At 43.3% G+C, this 20,320-nt stretch overlaps 2 protein-coding genes across 2 annotated transcripts in view; one reads left to right on the forward strand and one right to left on the reverse strand.

Annotated features, from left to right (window-relative positions):
• Positions 1-1,891, reverse strand: part of SLC26A11 (solute carrier family 26 member 11) — a 56,564-nt gene extending 54,673 nt beyond the window's left edge. The window contains exons 1-2 of the mRNA XM_036754707.1: positions 1,811-1,891; positions 1,274-1,413 (exon numbers count right to left, since the gene is read on the reverse strand). The gene's annotated coding sequence lies outside the window, so the exon portion shown is untranslated. The remainder of the gene's footprint in view (positions 1-1,273; positions 1,414-1,810) is intronic.
• Positions 1,892-1,965: 74 nt separating this feature from the next.
• On the forward strand, positions 1,966-14,443 carry SGSH (N-sulfoglucosamine sulfohydrolase). The gene is made up of 8 exons (XM_036754708.1): positions 1,966-2,203; positions 4,659-4,819; positions 6,245-6,350; positions 7,341-7,491; positions 8,359-8,515; positions 9,014-9,095; positions 10,601-10,804; positions 11,954-14,443. Exons 1-8 carry the CDS (start codon positions 2,107-2,109, stop codon positions 12,511-12,513), a joined length of 1,518 nt encoding a protein of 505 aa, XP_036610603.1. The 5' UTR covers positions 1,966-2,106; the 3' UTR covers positions 12,514-14,443.
• Positions 14,444-20,320: the final 5,877 nt, after the last annotated feature.

Genomic DNA, 20,320 nt, shown 5'->3' on the forward strand with positions numbered 1-20,320 from the left:
TGAATACAGGGTATGCTGGGTATGTCTAGGCACACCCTGTTTCCAAAAAGTTGGCATTTTCTTTTTTTCCCCACTTAATAGTATTTAATTTTTTTCCAATTACACGTAAAGACAGTTTTCAACATTCACTTTTATAAGATTTTGAGTTCCAAATTTTTTTCTCCCTCCCTCCCTTCTCCCCCCCAAGATAGCAAGCAATCTGATATAGGCTATGTATGTACAATCATATTAAACGTATTTCCACATTAGTTACATTGTCAACAAAGAATCAGAACAAAAGGGAAAAAAGAAAACAAAAGGGAGAAAGAAAAAAGAGAAAACAGTATGCTTCAATCTACATTCAGACTCCATAGTTCTTTCTCTGGATGTGGATAGCATTTCTATCATGAATCTTTTGGAATTGTCTTAGATCACTGTATTGCTGAGAAGAACTAAGTCTATCAAAGTTGGTCATCATACAATGTTGCTGTTTTTGTGTGGCTCTGCTCACTTCACTCAGCATCAGTTCATGGAAGTCTTTTCAGGTTTTCTGAAATCTGCCTACTCATTATTTCTTATAGCACAACAGTATTCCATTATATTCATATACCACAACTTTTTCAGCCATTCCCCAATTGATGGGCATCCCCTCAATTTCTAAAACTTTGCCACCACAAAAAGAGCTGCTATAACTATTTTTGTACCTCTGGGTCCTTTTCCCTTTTGGCATTTTCTGTTTTATTGTTTGTTTATATTTCTAAAGTAAGAGATAGGGAGTGGACCTGTGATTTTATAGTATGAATACCTCCTGGATGACAAAACTCCCACCACCAAAGCAGTCAGCACTTCCTCTGCAACTTACAGTCTCAGAGCATTTGCCAGCTGTCACCTAGGTTGTATGTGTCAGAGGTGGCTCTTGAATCCAAGTCTTCCTGGTTCCAAAGCCTGTCGTTTGTTTGTTTTTTTAATGTTCTTATACCATGCTGCCTCTTTTAAAAGTAAAGTTTATTTAATTTTTTGAAAGTTAAGTTTACTTATATTAGTTTGATAAATACATATTATGTCTTTTAGGACTACTGAATAAATGTTCACCTTAAAAAAATTAAATTCTCAGGATACATGCCCTAATGAAATGTATTGCAAAAATACATACATATATATATGTATACACATATAGAGTATTGTACATATGAAGAATATCTACAACTATGTTTTAGATATAAAGTAATCCAAATTTAGGGCTGCAGTCAATATTTTAATTAATGGTAAATCCATCAATGAACTTTGTACTCACTCCGTAGCTTCTTTCCAGCAGTCCCAAAGAATTTCTTTTCACTCCAGCCCAGGAGCCCCCAGGTTCCAGCACCTTTGGGCAGTTCAGGCAGGTGCACTTCATTCGGCAAGGGCAGGGTCTCTTTAGAGTTACTAGAACAACTAATAAGAATAACATAGCACTTGAGAATTTGCTGCACATTATCCCATATGACCCTTAAAACAACCCTATGAGGCAGGTCCTACAAGGTATTAGTAGCCACATTTTATAGGCAAGGGTCCGAGAAGTTTAGTGACCCCGGTCACACAGCTAGTCACTATCACGCAGAATGCCAACCCAGGCTTTTCTGTCTCCATGTCCCAGCACTCTAACCATGGGAGGGGGGAAGGAGGCTTTCGAGAATGGACTCTACTTCGCTCCTCCAGGTGGACGCCACATTTCCCGTGGGTTTCCAGGATCCAGGTCCTCGGAACTCTTTCACTCCCGTCCCCACTTCTCTGTCAAGTCCCTTCTGCCCCCTCTCCTTAGGATAGGGTACTGCCCAGGTGGGGAACTCACCTCGCGCCCCCCGCCCCAGACGGTCTCAACCTCAGTCTACCGCTTGGAGGATTGGAGCTCTGGGGAACACAAATGCGGGGGGGGGCGGTGCGGGGGGGGGGGGGACAGGGACAAAGAAGTGCAGGGACTGGACTGGACTTGACGACTCAGGCACTGCTCATGTGATCGCGGGAGGAGGAGGAGCTGGGCCTGGAGACAAAACCCACTCGCGTCTCCGGAGGCTAGCACGGGGAGGGCTGGGGCTGGGGCTGGGAGGAGGAGCTGGAGCTGCCTATGCCCCCCCCGGGGTCTTCGTCATGTCGCGGTCCCAGCTGGCCTGCTGCGCCTTTCTCTTAGCTCTCGGCATATGCCTGGGGCTGCGACAAAGCCACCGAAACGTGCTGCTTATTCTGGGTGAGTAGCGGTCTGGCAGCCCACTGACCCTGCCTCAGTGCAAACCTGGCCATCCCAGGGATGCCCCAGGCATCTCTTAGCTGTCCAGGCAGGGGCACGGCACTCCTTCATTCGGGGTCACCTCCGGTATCGGGCCTATAACGCAACCCCGGAAGCGTGCAATCCTAGCAGCTACGTGGGGCCAGATCTGATTCCCCGGTTATCTCGCTGCCCAAGCCCCAATCTCTTCTCTTTCGCGCTCCACGCACCACTGCACCGCTCGGGTCTCAGCTAGTACAAAGGTCATTAAGGGCTGCTTGGAATGTGGCGGTACTTCACTTCATTTCCTCCACGGCTGGGGTCCCCCACCAAGAACACGGTGCCTCCTGCACCACCCCTCATCTCCTCCCACCTTCTTCCTTTTCTCCTCTCCCCTCCCCGCCTCCCTGGGAGTTCCTATTCCAGGGCACATTTGAGCCTCAGTGTCACAGTTCACAGCCTCCGTGCTGCACCGAATTTCCCCCATGCTCCTTCCTCTCCCTCCTTCCCACAGTTTTCTCCTTCTTCTCTCCCCTCCCCTCCTCTCCTCTCCTCTCGGATAGCTTCTCCACCCCCTCACACCCACCCAAAGCCGCTTTCTGGCTATCTAAGCCCCACCCACCCCCACCCCAAGCACATGATATTCAGGGTGGTGATGACTCCAGACATTCTCTACAGCCCCACTCACCCTACCCCAACTGACCCCCAAGTTAGGTTGATGCTTGAAGGTAGAGCCCTTGCTTCCCTTAAACCCTTTTCCCCCTACTTGGGTTCTGGGTTCTGATAGCAGGACAGTGACACAGAGATAACTGAGTTGGGTGAGAGATCTGTCCAAACATGAGCGCGGAGGAATCTGCTGTTGGCAATGAATCTCCTTTTCTCGTTTCCTTTTTTTTCTTGGAGGGTGGGGGGAAGGGGCACACTTATGCGTGAACATGTACACCACACACACACACACACACACACACACACACACTCTTCCCCACTGAAAATCTGAAATTCTACCAAGGATCTGTATTTTTCAGGGACTTCCTGTTTTGGTGGTCAGAGCTCTCCTTCTGATAGATCAAACCGCAAAACAGCTTATTTCTGGGCCTGGCCGCTTGCCAGTCCTCATCCCTATTGTTAAATCACTGTTACAAATACATATTCTAGGTCTCCAGGCCTACTTTTCCGTTCATTGCAAAACAAACAGTTCTTCAGTCCCCCATACCCCACCTTCATAGACAAGTAGGTCTTTTCAACAGGGGCTCTTATGAACCACTGTGGCATCTATGTCCCTGTCATAGTCGCCTGTCTCAGAACCTGGGGGGAGTGGAGGACACGAACCATCAGTTACACTGTCACAACTTGGGATGGACAGGAGGCTATGTAAAGATGGCTTGGGGCTATTCCCTCCCTCATTTTCACCTTGGGTAGGAAGGCCAGCTGTAGAGATAAACTCATAGCCATTTTTTCAGAAAACCTAGAATAGACATTTCTGCTTACAGCACCCCTCTCCCTACCCCAGCTTCAATTGCCCAATGAGGTTAAATATGACAACAACTCATATTTATTTAACCCTTTAAGGTTTACAAAGGATTTTCCTTACAGTACCATGAGATAGGAAGTGCAAGGATCACTTCCATTTTGCGGTTGAGGAAACCCAAGACTCAAAAAGATTGTGTCCTGCTCAAAGAATCCCAGCTAGTAGTAAATAGCAGCGCTGGGACTCATAAAGTAGGTGTGTGGATGACAAAGGGACTGAGACCCGATGACCAATGGGATCAAAACTTAGCAGCAAGGCCAAGTCACCATAACAATAATAATAATACTAAATTAAATATTGATTTATAATTAATAACTAATCAAAGTATTTAGTGAAATAATCGAAATTATTATAGCTAGCTTTCGTGTATCATTTTAAAGTTTGCAATGTGCCTTATATACATAATCTCATTGGAACCTTACAACAGCTCTGTAAGATAAATACTGTAGATATTAATCCTATCTTACAGATGAGGAAACCAAGGCTGAGAGAGATTAAATGGCCTGCCGAAACTAACTAAAACAGCTAATTAAGTGACAAAAGTGGGATTAGAACCCAAGTTTTCCCAATTCCTAGTCTAGTATGCTGTCTACTGGATGAGCCAGGCTTAACACTGGCTCTGGGAGAACTCATTTGAGCTCTGGTACCTCCATTCAGAGCCCCTGCATTGCACAGAATCTCCCCATGCCCTGAATGTGGGTTTCTCCTCCACTGCCCCACACTGCACATCAAAGCCCCAGCCCCAGCCTTACTCAGAACTCCTCCACCAAACGTGACCAGGCATCAACAATTCAGTAGGACACCAGATGCCTACATCCCTGAGCTCCATAGTGAATCCTCGTGCTCAGCTTTATCCCTCTCACATCCCTCAGCTCACAGTGCCTTCCCTATTTCTCCTCCCGTTGGCAGCGGATGATGGAGGCTTCGAGAGTGGTATATACAACAACAGTGCAATCTCAACCCCACACCTGGATGCCTTGGCACAAAGGAGCCTGATCTTCCATAATGCCTTCACCTCAGTCAGCAGCTGCTCCCCAAGTCGGGCTAGCCTCCTGACTGGCCTGCCACAGGTAAGCAGATGTCCATGCTAGGGGAGGAGGAGAATGGGGTGGTTAAGAAGAGAACAGTAGAAGGAACAAGATGGGAGAATCCCTTAGGCAGGGTACACTCTTAGGTTTCTGGGCCTATATATGAGTAAGGCAAAATTCATGACCTCGGAGAGGACCATGAGCATGCCTGAATGGTTCAGAATCACAAAATATAATGAATTCTCCAGGTAGAAGGCAGAAGAAGTGTAACATTTATTTAGACTCCAGAGGATCAGATTCAAGGACCAATGCCCCCAATCTGATATTGAGGCAATAACATTCCAAAACTGATAAGCCCACCTCACTATAGTAACAAGGAGATTACGACAAAATATTATAGCAGCAAACCAAATCATACTTGTGCTTCCCCTCCAATGCTAGGGCCCTTCTATAAGAAGATCACTCAGAAAGTCCCTGCTCAGCACTCTCTCCTGCACCTCCACTGACTCCAAGTTCCTAAACTCCCTCTTGTGTTCAGCTCTCTCTGCTCTGCACACTCTAGAAGCTGGCCCTCGGCTTCTGAATCCTGCTGTTCGCTGCTCCGCTTCTTCTGGCTTTGTTGTGTCCAGCTCTGCCCTCAGTCCTCAGTCTTCAATTTTCTGCTGTTTCCAAGTTCTGTTCTCTCTTTTTATACAGTCCTTAGCTGTCATCTGATGGACTAGAACTCAGGCACATACCATTGGCTCTGGTCTTAGCCACTCCCCTTAGGGCTCTGAGGGTTTCCCTCCTAAATAGTTTGCTAACCAGCCTGGGGCCTCACATCTAATTAGTGAAAGGGTGTGGGCCTGCCTCTAATCAGACTTCCCTTTGTTGGCCCCACCTGAAGCCTATTCAATGGGCGGGAAAGATCTTTTCACTTACTGATTGGCTTTACAGCCTATAGGAGTGAATAGACCATTGGCTTCCCCTTTTCATTAAAAAAAAACAAAAACAAAAAAACAACTGCTAATGGTACAGTCTATCCCAATAAGCCCATGTCCTGCTAACTTCTCTAGGAATCTCCGTGATCCTTTCATCTTCCCGTATCTATCCTTCTCCAGAACTGCTTCATTGTAAATCACTTTCTTTATAATTTTGAACAGAAAACTGTCAGATTCCACATTTATTTTAGCCATACAGAAGAGTTTTGTGTCTTGGTCATTGTCATCTGGGGAGGCTGGGTTAAAGAGGTTTGTTAATATATTGCTTCCGTGATAATAACGTGGAAGTCTTTTGGGCCAGGACAAATGAGATGGGGGTGGGGGTGGAAGGAGAGGTACAAACATAGAGCTTTCAAATGCACTGGCAAGCTAAGTTCTAAATCAAATCGGGGAACTAGGAAGAGGGATGCTATAGCTGATGTGAGTGATGGAGACAGCCTGGTTGAGAATCCTGGCCCCCTCAGACTTACAGTAGCTTTCCTTACAGCATCAGAATGGGATGTACGGCTTACACCAGAACGAACATCATTTCAACTCCTTTGACAAGGTGCAAAGTCTGCCTCTGCTTCTCAGCCAGGCTAACATCCGCACAGGTTAGGAGCTTGGGTGGGTTTGAGGGAAGAAACAGCTACTTCCTGAGATTCCTCCTGCTACACAGAGGGAGAGACTGAGGTATTAAGGGGGTTAAAATATTGTCCAAGGTCATAGAGATAATCAACTCTTACCAAAGTCCAGGCACCAGCATTCTGGAAGGATCCAACCAGTTTCAAAGTACAGCCTGGAGAAGAATGAGTATGGCCTCTAAGGCCCTTTCTAGCTCTCAAATCTATGATCCTACAATTTCCTTGAAGTTATTCTCATATTATGTGATTTCCCAGCCCCTCGCTGGCTTGACCACCCTCCTCTGGAATGTTGTTGTCATTCAGTCGTTTTCAGTCATGTCCGACTTTTCATGACCCCATTTGGGGTTTTCTTGGCAAAGATACTGGAGTACTTTGCCATTTCCTTCTCCAGCTCATTTGCCAGATGAGGAAACTGAGGCATACAGGGTTAAGTGACTTGCCCAGGTCACCCAACTAGTAAGTGTCTGAGGCCATATTTGAACTCAGGAAGATGAATCTTCCTGACTCCAGACCCAGTGTACCACCTAGCTGTCCCTCCTCTGGATGCCCTCCTGCTTATCAATATTCTTTCTAAACTGTAGCACCCAGAACTGAACTCAATTTTCCAGATGTGGTACAAACAGGACAGAGTACAGGAGAATTGTCTCTTACCTCATTAATGGGCATGTGTCTAAAATCACATTAGGTTTTTGGCAGACACTCTCCAATGTCTCTGAATGATCTCCACATGGAGAAGATACAACTTCCTGACTGACTCATGGCACAGCGGCAGTAGTTAGAAGGCAACAGGCTTAAAGGAGAAGAGAGGTCAAATGGATCATGGAATCATAGGTCAAAAGTTGGAAGGTATCTCAGAAATGATCCAGTCCAACTTCCTCACTTTGTAGGTAAGGAAACTGATGCACCCCAGGCTTTCTGCTCTTTCTCCTGACTGTGGGCTTGTTGGGCTGTCTTTTCCAGGCATCATTGGGAAGAAGCATGTTGGGCCAGAGCCAGTGTACCCGTTTGACTTTGCCTACACAGAGGAGAATGGCTCCATCCTCCAGGTGGGAAGAAACATCACCCGCATAAAGCTGCTGGTCCGAAAATTCCTCGAGACCCAGGATGACAGGTGGGTGCCCTTGTCCCTCCACCAGCCCTCAGATTCCCAGCTTGTCACCCCAGAACTTTCATTGAGATTCATTCTTCTATATATTACTAGATTACCTCTGCTTGGGATTTGGAGGAGAGGGAGGAAGGGTATGCAAGCATACACTATGTTATCATGCCCAAGTGTCTATGTTCAGGCATTTCTTTGTGTCTGGAAAGTTTCTACTCCCCATCTGTGTCCATTCAATTGCTTTTCATCCTTTAAAGTCCAACTCAAATGCTTCCTCTTCCCAAAAGCCTTTCCTAATTTCCCCCAGGAGATAACTACTTTCCTCCCCTAATTTAACTTAGAACTTGACTTTGTAACTCGTTAATCAACAAGCGGTTTATTTCTCTTTTCCTCCCTCCTCTCCTTGTCCAGCGTTTAGCACAGTGCCTGGCACATAGTAGGTGCTTACTAAATAATTTGCATGTTGACTTGACTACTGCACTTAACCGTGTACTGTTTTGTAATATACGTACTGGTATGTGTGTCTTAATCCCCTCCTGGACTACATGCAATGAATAAGCCAAGCAGAGATTTATCTAAATTTTAAATCTCCCCCAGCACTCGACATAATACCTCACATACATTAAGTCTTTGGTAAATGTTGTATTGTACTGTGTAAGGTCCCAGTTAGAAATTGGGGCATAGGGAAGCCCTAGTGCTGGAGGAAATTGAAAGAGGGTTGAGTAGAGGGGAGTAGACAGTGCTATGAGGGGGACCCAAGCAGGGTGACGTGGATTAAGAGGCAGAAACATTGGCATAACTAAGTGGAAAGAGCTGTGAGGAACCTGTGAGGAACCCTTGTCCTGACCCTTGATTGGATTCATTCCTCCCCCTTCTCAGGCCTTTCTTCCTCTATGTTGCTTTCCATGATCCTCACCGGTGTGGACATTCTCAGCCAAAGTATGGACCCTTCTGTGAGAAGTTTGGCAGTGGAGAGAGTGGGATGGGGTGGATCCCTGACTGGGTGCCCCAAATTTATGCCCCAGAGGATGTACAGGTAATCTAGGACCTCCTCTATCTCAACTCCTTTTACCGCTAGGGATTCCATCAGACCCAGACCCTTCTTGTGAGCCTGCCGCCCATGCTCCAGGCAGGTGTGTGGTTGGCCCAAAAGAGCTTCTATGCCTGAGGAATTTGGACCCAAGGGCCAAGTTGACCTTTACGTCCTGGGTCTGTACTCTTATTAATGGTGGTAAAAGGAATAAGGAAAAAGGATAACTTATTCATATAAAATAATAAACCTTTTAGACCAATGTGCATAAAGAATAAACCATAGAATCATGGGATTTCAGAACTAGAAGGAACTTCAGAGGCCATCTAGTTCAACCCATAGCCAAATAAGAATCCCCCATAACATCCCTATCAGTCTAGGTTCTCTAGAAAAGTTCAGCTGCAACCATTCCTCCTCCTCATAGCCCCACTTTAGACTTTAGTCTGCATCTCTTCCAACCCTCCCCATTCTGTCTATGACCTGTCACCTACCTGTCTCCTCTAGGTCCCTTACTTCATCCCTGACACCCCAGCAGCCCGAGCTGACTTGGCTGCTCAGTACACCACCATTGGCCGAATGGACCAAGGTATGGGGAGGAACAGGGCCTGGGAGCCTAACCAGGCTCTCTGCTTTGTCTCAGACAGGGAGGGGTTACCCCAAGGATCATCTAGATCCAGACTTCCCTACCCACCAGTGTAACTGCAGCCCAGCTCAGACAGAGAGTCAATCACCACCATGGATTGAATTCCCCATCTGTGTAGACCTCTGTATTAGGCCCTGCCAGGGTAGGACCCAGAAGGAAAAAAAAATGCAAAACATGACTGCCTGCCCTGGGAAACTCCCATTCTCGCATTGATGTTGGAACCAAAACTATAATTAGGGTGAGGTGACTCCGGCTTTGCCCCAGGATGGGAAATTTAAAAAGAGAGGGTGGAGTGCTTGTATTCTTCTAAGGAAAAAGGTGAGAGGCAAGGTTAGAGAATGAGAGAGGGTTAGAAGCTGGAGAAGATGTTCCACTCTTTAATAAGGTTCCTCAGCAAGAGATGAGAGAGGGAAGAGATCACAACAGGTGGGACCTGAAAATTGGCCTCACCTAGGAACAGGACAGGAAGCCTGGCAAGTTGGTCCCTTTCATACAAATAGCATTGGCCCTCTAGAACAGGGCATTTTGCTACTCCAAGGGGGAGGGCAGCTTGAGGAGGGAAGCAGGGTCCCTCCCCACAACTCACCTTTAGTCGAGAGAAGGGAAACAGTAACTTCTGTTGCAGTAAGCTTCTGCTGCAGGGCCATTCCTTCGTAAGGATGCCTCCATTCCCCTTATCCCAAACATCTTACCTTCTTCCTGAAGCTTTTATCAACCCAAGCAACTCAAACTTTCATGGGAAGAGGAGTCTGGGGTGGGGCACCTGGAATGATTAAGGGACCACCCCTGTTTACTCAGTGCTTATACTGATTGGTGAGATTGGGGCCACTATTCTCAAAGGGGTGGTGCCTCTCTTGTCTCAAAGGAGGTCAGATTTCAACACCTTAATTGAAAAAATACTGGCTTAGGAGTCAGGTTCTAGTGCCTGCTCTGACAGTTTTTTGTTGTTAAGTCATTTCAGTTGTGTCCAACTCTCTGTGACCCCATTTGGGGTTGTCTTGGCAAAGATCCTGGCATGGTTTACCATTTCCTTCTCTGGCTCATTTTATAGATCCTGGGATGGGGGTGATGGAAGGGAGAAAGAGAGAGCCATATCATTTAGCCCCAAAGTGTAGCCCTTTGAGCACTCACAAAAGACAGATACCCAAAGTCATAGAGAATCCAGTTGGACAGGGAGGTACACAAAAATGCCAAGGCAAGGCCAGAGTGATGAATCAAAGCTGTCAAAGTGTCAATCATGGAAGACTTCCTGAACGAGATGGGTTTTAAACAAGTGAAAAGATCTGAATTGAAAGAAAGGAATGGAGAGGACACATTAGGTGAGGGTAATAGGGTTGATAGTGGCACATAAGTGGGGACAAGGAAACTGTGGGTGGGCTCGGGAAGCGGGGGAGAATTCTTCAAGTTACTGTGCTGCCTGCTTCCTTCACTCTTGACTTTGCCTGCAGGGATAGGACTGGTGCTGGAGGAACTGAAGGGAGCTGGCTTCCTGAATGACACCCTGGTGATCTTCACTTCAGACAATGGCATCCCCTTCCCTAGTGGCAGGACCAACTTATACTGGTCAGGCATAGCCGAGCCCATGTTGGTGTCTTCTCCAGAGCACCGAAACCGTTGGGGCCAAGTCAGCGAGGCCTACGTCAGTCTCTTGGGTAAGGCCACATTTGACCGTCTCTCCATCTGCCTCCTTGTTGCAAAGGAATCTGAAAGTACACACTCATCTTTCAGTAGATCTTGAGATGTCTTTTTGATTGGGAAAGCTGGGGCTGATCAAATAGTTTTGTAGTAAGTCATGATGGAGAGTAAAATTCTGCTTGCCTGGTCCCCAGATCGATCCCTGCCTTTTAGGCAGAGAAGGGTAGTCTCTTTCTCCTCTCACAGCTTCTGGCTAAGAGATATTCTCATCAGTCAAGCAAGAAGTACTTATTAAGAACCAACTGTGTCCCAGGCAGTGTGTTCAGAGAACAGGGCTCCTTCCTGTGGCTCCTTGGCCGCCCAAGAGGTTTTTTTTAAAGTCTGAAGAGACAGGCTTCAGCTGGAGCATGAAGATCTAGGTAAGGCAGGAGGGATAGCTTCCTGACAATGAGGATTATTGAGCACCATGGTGGGTTCTGAGAAACTGTGGAATCTCCTCATTTGGACACATGTCCCAAGTCCAGAGGCATCTACTTCTCTGGTATACTTTTAATTCAATATTACCTGAAGGTAGAGGGTTGCTCTTGGTAACTTCTGTAGGTCTTTGCCAGACTAAATTCATAGGGTCATAGTTTAAAACTGGAAGAGCCCTAAGAGAAAATCTAATCCTACTCCCTCATTATAGAGACAAGGAAACTGAGACCCAAAAAGGTTAAGAATCTTATCTATTTCAAAGCCAGGTTTTCTGACTTAATATCCAATGCATTTCCACTGGACATTGTTACCTCTGGTTCCTTTCCAGAGGTTGCATTGGTGTCAGAAGACCTGGGTTGTGGTCCTTTTAGTTTTGTGACCTCGGAGAAGTCATTTTACTTCCTTTCACACACTTTAGGATGTGTGAAGTTCTTTGTAGGGATCAAGTCATTTGATCTTCACAAGAAAAATACAGGAAATAGAGCGAGGCCAAGAGACTTGCCCTAGGTAACACATCTAATAAATGGCAAGAAGCATGATTCTAACCCAGGTTTTTCTGACTCCAACTCTAGCATTCTCTACTGTTACCTACCTACTAGGGTTGTAGTGCAAATCAGTTCTAATGTATGTGAAGTGCTTTGTAACCATGAACGTTTGTGCAAATGTCAACTAATATCATTATTATTTTTAAGACCTCGTGCCCACCATCTTGGATTGGTTCTCCATACCATACCCTAGCTATAGCATCTTTGGTACCAAGACAGTCCATCTCACTGGTCGTTCTCTCTTGCCGGCACTACTGTCGGAGCCACCCTGGTCCACGGTCTTCAGTAGCCAGAGTCACCATGAAGTCACAATGTACTACCCCATGCGGTCTGTGCTCCATCAGAATTTCCATCTAGTACACAACCTCAACTTCAAGATGCCCTTCCCTATCGACCAGGATTTCTACGTTTCCCCCACCTTCCAGGACCTGCTTAATCGCACCAGGTCTGGCCAGCATACAAACTGGTATAAGGACCTTCACCACTATTATTACCGAGATCGATGGGAACTCTATGACAGGAAACAAGACCCCTGGGAGACCCAGAACTTAGCCACTGACCCCAACTACAGGGAAGTGCTGGAGATGCTGAAGGTCCAGCTGACCAAGTGGCAGTGGGAGACCAATGACCCCTGGGTATGTGCTCCAGACGGTGTCTTGGAAGAGAAGCTCTCTCCCCAGTGTCAGCCCCTCCATAATGAGCTATGAGTCTTTCCATGGAGAAAAACGCCCATCTCCTCCAAACATAGCCTCCCTTGCTGATAATTGAGTAAGACTAAGGGAGAGCAGTTTTTTATCCTAAGAAGAATAAGCCCTGCTAAATCCTCATTCCTCTCTCTGATGGACATTATTAGAAGGTCAGGCAAGCAAGGTACAAGCCTCATTCCCTGCATAAACCCTTTAAGTGCCCCAGAGTCACCATAGGGATATGGTTGAGGTACCACTGCCAATGTGGTTGACTTGGACACAAGTGAACTGTGAGGAAGGATGAGAGTGTTAAGCAGAGGTCCTAGCAAGCAACAGGGTTATTAGCAGCCATGGTGAAAGTCAGATTGTAAGTCAAAATGGTCCTATTTTTTCCTGTGGTCCTAGCTTTTAACGTTTGGAGGACCTTATGACTCTAGAGCCTCTCTTATAACAAATTTTGAGAAAATCTAGTAAATAAAAAAAGAAAAAGGGAATCAAGGCTCTGTTACCCTTGGTATTCCTAAGAGGTAGCCCTCCACCCATCCATAGGCTTCTACAGGATGAGGGAGTACAAGACAACTCAGGTCTTTGCATCTGCCTGATGGGATGGTTCACATAAAACTTTCTCAGGGTGAGAAGATGATGTATTAATTTCAATAAACTCTCCCAGCTAGAGACAAACTTGAGTTTTTTATTGTGAGTTGTGGGAGCGTGAGCTTGACAGCATTTCCTCTATTTTTCCCCATTGTCAAATTTATCACCCTTAGCAGAGATTCCTTTTGGGCTCCCTGTGTTTACTTGTTTAATACTATTGTCTTTATGACAAAGGCATTCAGTTTTATTCAGCAAGCATGTATTAAACTCCTTCTGTGTGCTAGACATGGTACCAGGTAATGAGGATATAAAGACAAAAGTGAATCAATTCCTGCCCTCTAGGAGCTTACATTCTACTGGAGGCAAATAACATGTACACAGATAAGAAAATACAAAATATCTACAAAATCCTGCCTTTTTGAGAAATACTCAGACACCCCCCACTCAAAGAGATGAAAATTTCCTTACCTCTGGCATGGTTTAATTTATTTGGCTAAACAGCAGGATAAACATCTGTGACATGAGTTGACCTGTGCTCATTACCCTTTCCCCTGACCCACATAGAAATACTCCTACAGAACCTGGGGGAGAAATCTAGAATATTACTCCTTAACTTTTTCATGTCATGGACCCTTTTGGCAGTCTGGTGAAGCCTCCTCAGAATAATGTTTTTAAATGCATAAAATAAAATACTTAAGATTGAAAAGGAAGCTATTTTAAGACATAGTCATATGTACATATATTTCTCATATATTTATATTTATTGTTATGTTACATATATGTGTATGTGTGTGTGTATATATATGTATATTTGAAATTCATGGCTCCAAGTAACTCTAGAACTAGAGTGAATTTATGTCCATCCCATGTTCACTGCTTCCTCTCTTCCCTAAAGCAGGAGTCCAAGGCTCAATGGAATGGGAAGCAAAAGATCAGCCCTCCTGCCATGGGCAGCAGAGATCCAGAGATAGATCGTTTATAAAAAGTTTGCTCTAATTTAGAAAATTTAAATTCAGCAATTTAGCAAAATTTAAAATCCATTGTGACAATTACCAAGAGTTGCCTTCTTCCAGTTTCCCTGGGAAGCAAGGTTGTTTTTTGCTACAGTGTTGTTGTTTTTGCTACAGTGGTTCTGGAAGGTAGAGAAAAGGAGAAACTAAGTTCCAGAAGGTCCTTCCTCACTTCACATCCCCACTTTATTAAGCAGGAAGAACCTACTACCTATGCCACAGATCCTCAGTGGAGCAGTGGAAAGCTTTATATGCTGCAGTGTCATAAAAATACATCCCTCTTCTTCACAGACAAGTTGGCAAATGGATATGAAACAGCACGTATGCTTTCAAATTTTTTTGCTTCATTGGTCGTTATGCTTGTTTTTCTTTATACAAAGGAGGGTTCAGCGGGGAGGGGAATACATTGGCAAATGACTGTGATGTTTGAGGAAAAAAAACTCACCAAGAAGAAAATAAGTATACTAAACTGGTAGTCAGTGGACCTGGGTTCTAGTTCTGGCTTTGCCATCAATTATTTATATGATTATAGGCATGTAAGAGTGGGAATAATGGTAAGATTACACAGAAGTCTCCATTAAAGCCTTCCTTCCTATTAGCTCCCATGGATTTCTCCCCATCTCCATGCAGTAGATGTATGTTGAATAATAGACTTAAGTGTACCTGTTTTGGGGGGTGGTTCCAAGAGACCTTCCTCGCAATCCTATACAGCATCTCTGCCAAACTCTGTTTTACCATCATCTCTGTTTGGTTCTTTCTGCTAAGGATTCCCCAATATAGAATCATATAGATTTAGAGCTGAAAGGGGCCTCAGATCATGATTTTAGAAATTTGGAAACTGAGACCCAGAGATGTTAAATAAGTTGCCCTTCTATCACACACCCCCCACTTCTCTTACTACCCAAAGGGTAGTAAATTTTTTTTTAATTTAAAAATTCTTTTTTAAATTTAATATTTTATTTTTCCTCAATTACAATGCAAAAACAATTTTCAACATTCATTTTTAAAACTGAGTTCCAAATTCTCTCCCTCCCTCCCTGGCCCCCTCATTGAGAAGGCAAGCACTTTGATATAGGTTATACATGTGTAATCATGCCAAATATATTTCCATAGTAGTCATGTTATAAAAGAAGACATTAGACCAAAACAAAACCTAAGAAAATAAATTTAAAAAATATGCTTCAATCTGTATTCAGATTCCATCAGTTCTTTCTCTGGGGGTGGATAGCATTTTTCATGATAATTTCTTCAGAGTTGTCATGGATCACTGTATTGCTTAGAATAGCTAAGTCATTTTTACAATCTTACAATATTGTTGTTACTGTATACAATGTTTTCCTGGTTCTGCTCATTTCACTTTGCTTCAGTTCATGTAAGTCTCTCCAGGTTTTTCTGAGAGCATCTAGCTCATCATTTCTTGTATTATAATAGTTTTCCATCACAATCATATACTACCAATTGTTCAGCCATTCTCCAATTGATGGGCATCCCCTCAATTTCCAATTCTTTGCCCACCAGAAAGGAGTTGCTATAAATATTTGGGCATAGTTCCAAATTGCTCTGCATAATGGTTGAATTAGTTCACAACTCCACCAATGGTGCATTACTATCTCAATTTTATCATGTCTCCTCCAATGTTTATCATTCTCTTTTTCTATCCTATTAGCCAATCTAATAGGTGTGAGGTAGTACTTCAGTATTGCTTTAATCTGAATTTCTCTAATCAATAGTGATTTAGAGCATTTTTTTCATATGGATTTATATAGCTTTGATTATTTTGTCTGAAAAGTGTTGGCATTTTTTGATCATTTGTCAACTGGGGAATTGATTTTTTTTTATCAATTTGACTCATTTCTCTATGTTTTTAAAAGATGAGGCCTTTATCAGAGAAACTGGCTTCAAAATTTTTTTTCACAGTTATGATTCTAACTGTATTCCCATCCTATTTCCCCCATTTATTCTATTCTCTCTCTCCTTTCACCATGCCCCTCCTCAAAAGTGTCTGACTACCAACTCCTCCAATCTGCCTTCCCTTCTATTACCCTCTGCCCCCCCCCCACTTCTCTTATCCCCTTTCCCTCCTACTTGCCCGTATGGTAAGATAGAGTTCTATACCCAATTGAGTGTATATGTTATTCCCTTTGTGCCAGTTCCAAAGAAAGTAAGGTTCAGATGTTTCCCATCTTCCCCTCCACTGTAATAACTCTTTCTTGCCTCTTTTATGTGAGATAATTTACCCCATTCTACCTATCCATTTCCCTTTCTCCCTTCCTCTTTCTCACCTCTTAATTTTATTTTTAAAGCTATCATCCCATAATATTCAACTCACACCTGTGCCTTCTGTCTATGTGTGCTGCATCTAACAGCACTAATAATGAGAAAGTTCTAATGAATTACAAGTATCCTCTTCTCGTGTAGGAATGTAAGCAGTTTAACCTTATTGAATCCCTTATGATTTCCCTTTCCTGTTTATCTTTTTATGCTTCTTTTGAGTCTTGTATTTGGAAGACAAATTTTCTTTTCAGCTCTGGGCTTTTCATCAGGAATGCTTAAAAGTCCTCTGTTTCATTACATTTCCATTTTTTCCCCTGAAGGATTATACTCATTTTTGCTGAGTAGGTGATTTTTGGTTGTAATCTTAGCTCCTTTGCCCTCTGGAATATCACATTCCAAGCCCTCCAATCCTTTAATATAGAAGCTGCTAAGTCTTGTGTTATCCTGACTATGACTCCACAATATTTGAATTGTTTCTTTCTGGCTGCTTGTAATATTTTCTCCTTAATCTGGAAGCTGTGGAATTTGGCTATAATATTCCTGGGAGTTTTCATTTTGAGATTTCTTTCAGGAGATGATCAGTGGGTTCTTTCAATTTCCATTTTACCCCTTGGTTCTAGAATATCAGGGCAGTTTTCCTGGATAAATTCTTGAAAGAAGATGTCTAGCCTCTTTTTTTGATCATGGCTTTCAGGAAGCCCAATAATTTTAAAAATATCTCTCCTGGATCTGTTTTCCAGGTCAGCATTTTTCTTTTCTCTTTTTTTTAATTGTTAATTAATTTATTTATTTTTGGTTTTCAATATTCATTTCCACAAGATTTTGAGTTCCAAATCTTCTCCCCATCTCTCCCTTCCCCCCATCCTAAGATGGCATGCATTCTGATCACCCCTTCCCCCAATCTGCCCTCTCTTCCATCACCACCCCTCTCTCATTCCCTTCCCCCCCCACTTTCTTGTAGGATAAGATAGATTTTTATACCCCACTGCCTGTATATCTTATTTCCCAGTTGCATGTAAAAACAATTTTTAACATTTGTTTTTAAAACTTTGAGTTCCAAATTCTCTCCCTTCTTCCTTTCCCACCCACCCTAACTGAGAATGCAAGCAATTCAATATGTTATACATGTGTTTATGCAAAACACTTCCATAACAGTCATGTTATGAAAGACTATCCATCCTATCCCACCCCACCCCACTTATTCTGTTCTCTCCTTTGACCCTGTCTCTTTTCAAAAATGTTTGCTTCTGACTGCCCCCTCCATCATTCTGTGCTCCCTTCTATCATCCCCCCCTCTTATCCCCTTCCCCTCTACTTTCCTGTAGGGTAAGATACCCAATTGAGTGTGTATGTTATTCCTCCTTAAGCTAAATCTGATAAGAGTAAGGTTCACACATTCCCTCTTACCTCCCCCTCTTCCCCTCTGTTGTAAAAGCTTTTTCTTGCCTCTTTTATGTGAAATAATTTACCACATCCTATCTCTCCCTTTCTCCTTCTCCCAAGATATTCCTCTCTCATGACTTAATTTTATTTTTTAGATATCATCCTTTCATTTTCAACTCACCCTGTGCGCTCTCTCTCTCCATACATACATACATATGTATGTATATATACATATACACACACACATATATATACATATACATACACACACACACACACACACACACACACACATATATTACATTCCCTTCAACTACTCTAATACTGAGAAAGGTCTCATGAGTTTCAAATATCATCTTTCCATGTAGGAATATAAACAGTTCAACTTTAATAAGTCCATTATGATTTCTCTTTCTTGTTTACCTTTTCATGCTTCTCTTGATTCCTGTATTTGAAAGTCAAATTTTCTTTTCTGGTCTTTTCATCAAGAATGCTTTAAAGTCCTCTATTTCATTGAATGTCTATTTTTCCCCCTGAAGTATTATATTCAGTTTTTCTGGGTAGGTAATTCTTAGTTTTAATCCTAGCTCCTTTGACCTCTAGAATATCGTATTCCAAGACCTCTGATCCCTTAATGTAGAAGCTGCTAGATGTAGTATCATCCTGATTGTGTTTCCACAATATTTGAATTGTTTCTTTCTGACTGCTTGCAATATTATCTCCTCACCTGGGAAATCTAGAATTTGTCTACAATATTCTTAGGAGTTTTCCTTTTGGGATCTCTTTCAAGAGGTGATCAGTGGATTCTTTCAATTTCTGTTTTACCCTCTGGTTCTAGAATATTGGGCAGTTTTCCTTGATAATTTCTTGAAAGATGATGTCTAGGCTCTTTTTTTGATCATGGCTTTCATGAAGTAAAATAATTTTTAAATTATGTCTCCTGGATCTATTTTCGAGATCATTGGTTTTTCCAATGAGATATTTCACCTTGCCTTCTATTTTTTTATTCTTTTGGTTCTGTTTTATAATTTCTTAATTATAAAGTCATTAGCTTCTATTTGCTCCATTATAATTTTTAAGGAATTATTTTCTTCAGTGAGCTTTTGGACCTCCTTTTCCATTTGGCCAGTTCTGCTTTTTGAAGGCATTCTTCTCCTCATTGGCTTTTTGGAGCTCTTCTGCCATTTGGGTTAGTCTGTTTTTTAAGGTATTGTTTTCTTCAGTATTTTTAGGTCTCTTTTAGCAAGCTGTTGACTCATTTTTCATAATTTTCTTGCATCACTTGCATTTCTCTTCCCAATTTTTCTTCTACTTCTCTTACTTGATTTTTGAAATCCTTTTTGAGCTCTTCCATGGCCTGCAACCAATTCATATTTTTCTTAGAGGCTTTGGATGTAGGAGCTTTGACTTTATTGTCTGCTTCTGGTTGTATGTTTTGATCTTTTTTGTCACTAAAGTAAGATTTGATAATCTGAGGTTTTTTTATGCTGTTTGCTCATTTTCCCAGTCAAATACTTGATTTTCTAACTCTTTGTTAAGGTAGGACTCTGCTTCCACTGTGTAGGGTGTCCTGTCCCAAACTGAAAGGGTTTTGTGCAACTGTTTTCAGAGCTATTTCTAGGGGCCTGTAAATTTTCAGTTCTTCCAAGGTGGTATGATCCAAGGAGAGGTGTTTACTCATTTCCTGGCGTGTGCTCTGGTCTGTGAGTAACCACAAGCACTCTTTTCTACTTTGGAACTGTGAGGAGGATTCCCTCTCCACCACAGCTACAAGCTCTGCCATGCCAGTGCTCTTCCTCACTCCAGGGCTGCCACCTAGGACTGCAACCCAGATCCAAGCAGGGCAAAGCAAGAGAATCCTGCCTCAGCATCAGCAAAGAGATCCCTGCAATCCCCCTCTGATCAGCTGCTCAATATATGTGGGACAGGAGCTCTGGAAGTAGCCACTGCTTCTGCTGCTGCTACTGCCACCTCTGTCTCTGCCACCCTGAGGCAGGGATCAGACTGTGCTCCTCTCTCACCCAGCTTGGACAGACTTTTCCCACTGACCTTCTACTTTGTCTTTGGTATTTGTGGGTTGAGAAGCCTGGAAACTACCACAGCTGCCAATGATTCAGTCCCCTGAGGCCTGCTCCAGACCCGTCTGTGTCAGCATGGCCCACGATGGACTGTGCTCCTCTTCCAGCCTGTAATAGACCTTTCCTATCAATCTTCAAGGTTGTCTTGGGCTTGAAATTCGTTTCACTCTTTCATTTTGTGGGTTCTGTAGCTCTAGAATTTCTTTAAAGTTATTTTTTACAGGTATTTGGAAGGGTTTGGGGCAGAGCTCAAGTCCCTGCTTTTAATCCGCCATCTTGGCTCTGCCCCCGGGTCAGTGTTTTTCTAATAAGATATTTCACATTGCCTTCTATTTTTTCATTCTTTTGGTTTTATTTTATTGTTTCTTGGTTTCTCATAGAGTCATTAGCTTCCACTTGCTCAATTCTAATTTTTAAGGAATTATTTTCTGCAGTGAGGTTTTATACCACCTTTTCCATTTGGCTGATTCTGCTTTTCAAGGCATTCTT

This window comes from Trichosurus vulpecula, chromosome 4 (assembly GCF_011100635.1).
Source record: "Trichosurus vulpecula isolate mTriVul1 chromosome 4, mTriVul1.pri, whole genome shotgun sequence".
NCBI classification, from domain to species: Eukaryota; Metazoa; Chordata; class Mammalia; order Diprotodontia; family Phalangeridae; genus Trichosurus; species Trichosurus vulpecula.

Excerpts from the sequence above, each read along its gene's own strand:
- SGSH (XM_036754708.1), top strand. The coding sequence starts at position 2,107 with ATGTCGCGGTCCCAGCTGGCCTGCTGCGCCTTTCTCTTAGCTCTCGGC. Across the intron at positions 4,820-6,244 it reads TCCTGACTGGCCTGCCACAG|CATCAGAATGGGATGTACGG; the intron begins GTAAGCAGATGT and ends CTTTCCTTACAG. Across the intron at positions 9,096-10,600 it reads CATTGGCCGAATGGACCAAG|GGATAGGACTGGTGCTGGAG; the intron begins GTATGGGGAGGA and ends CTTTGCCTGCAG.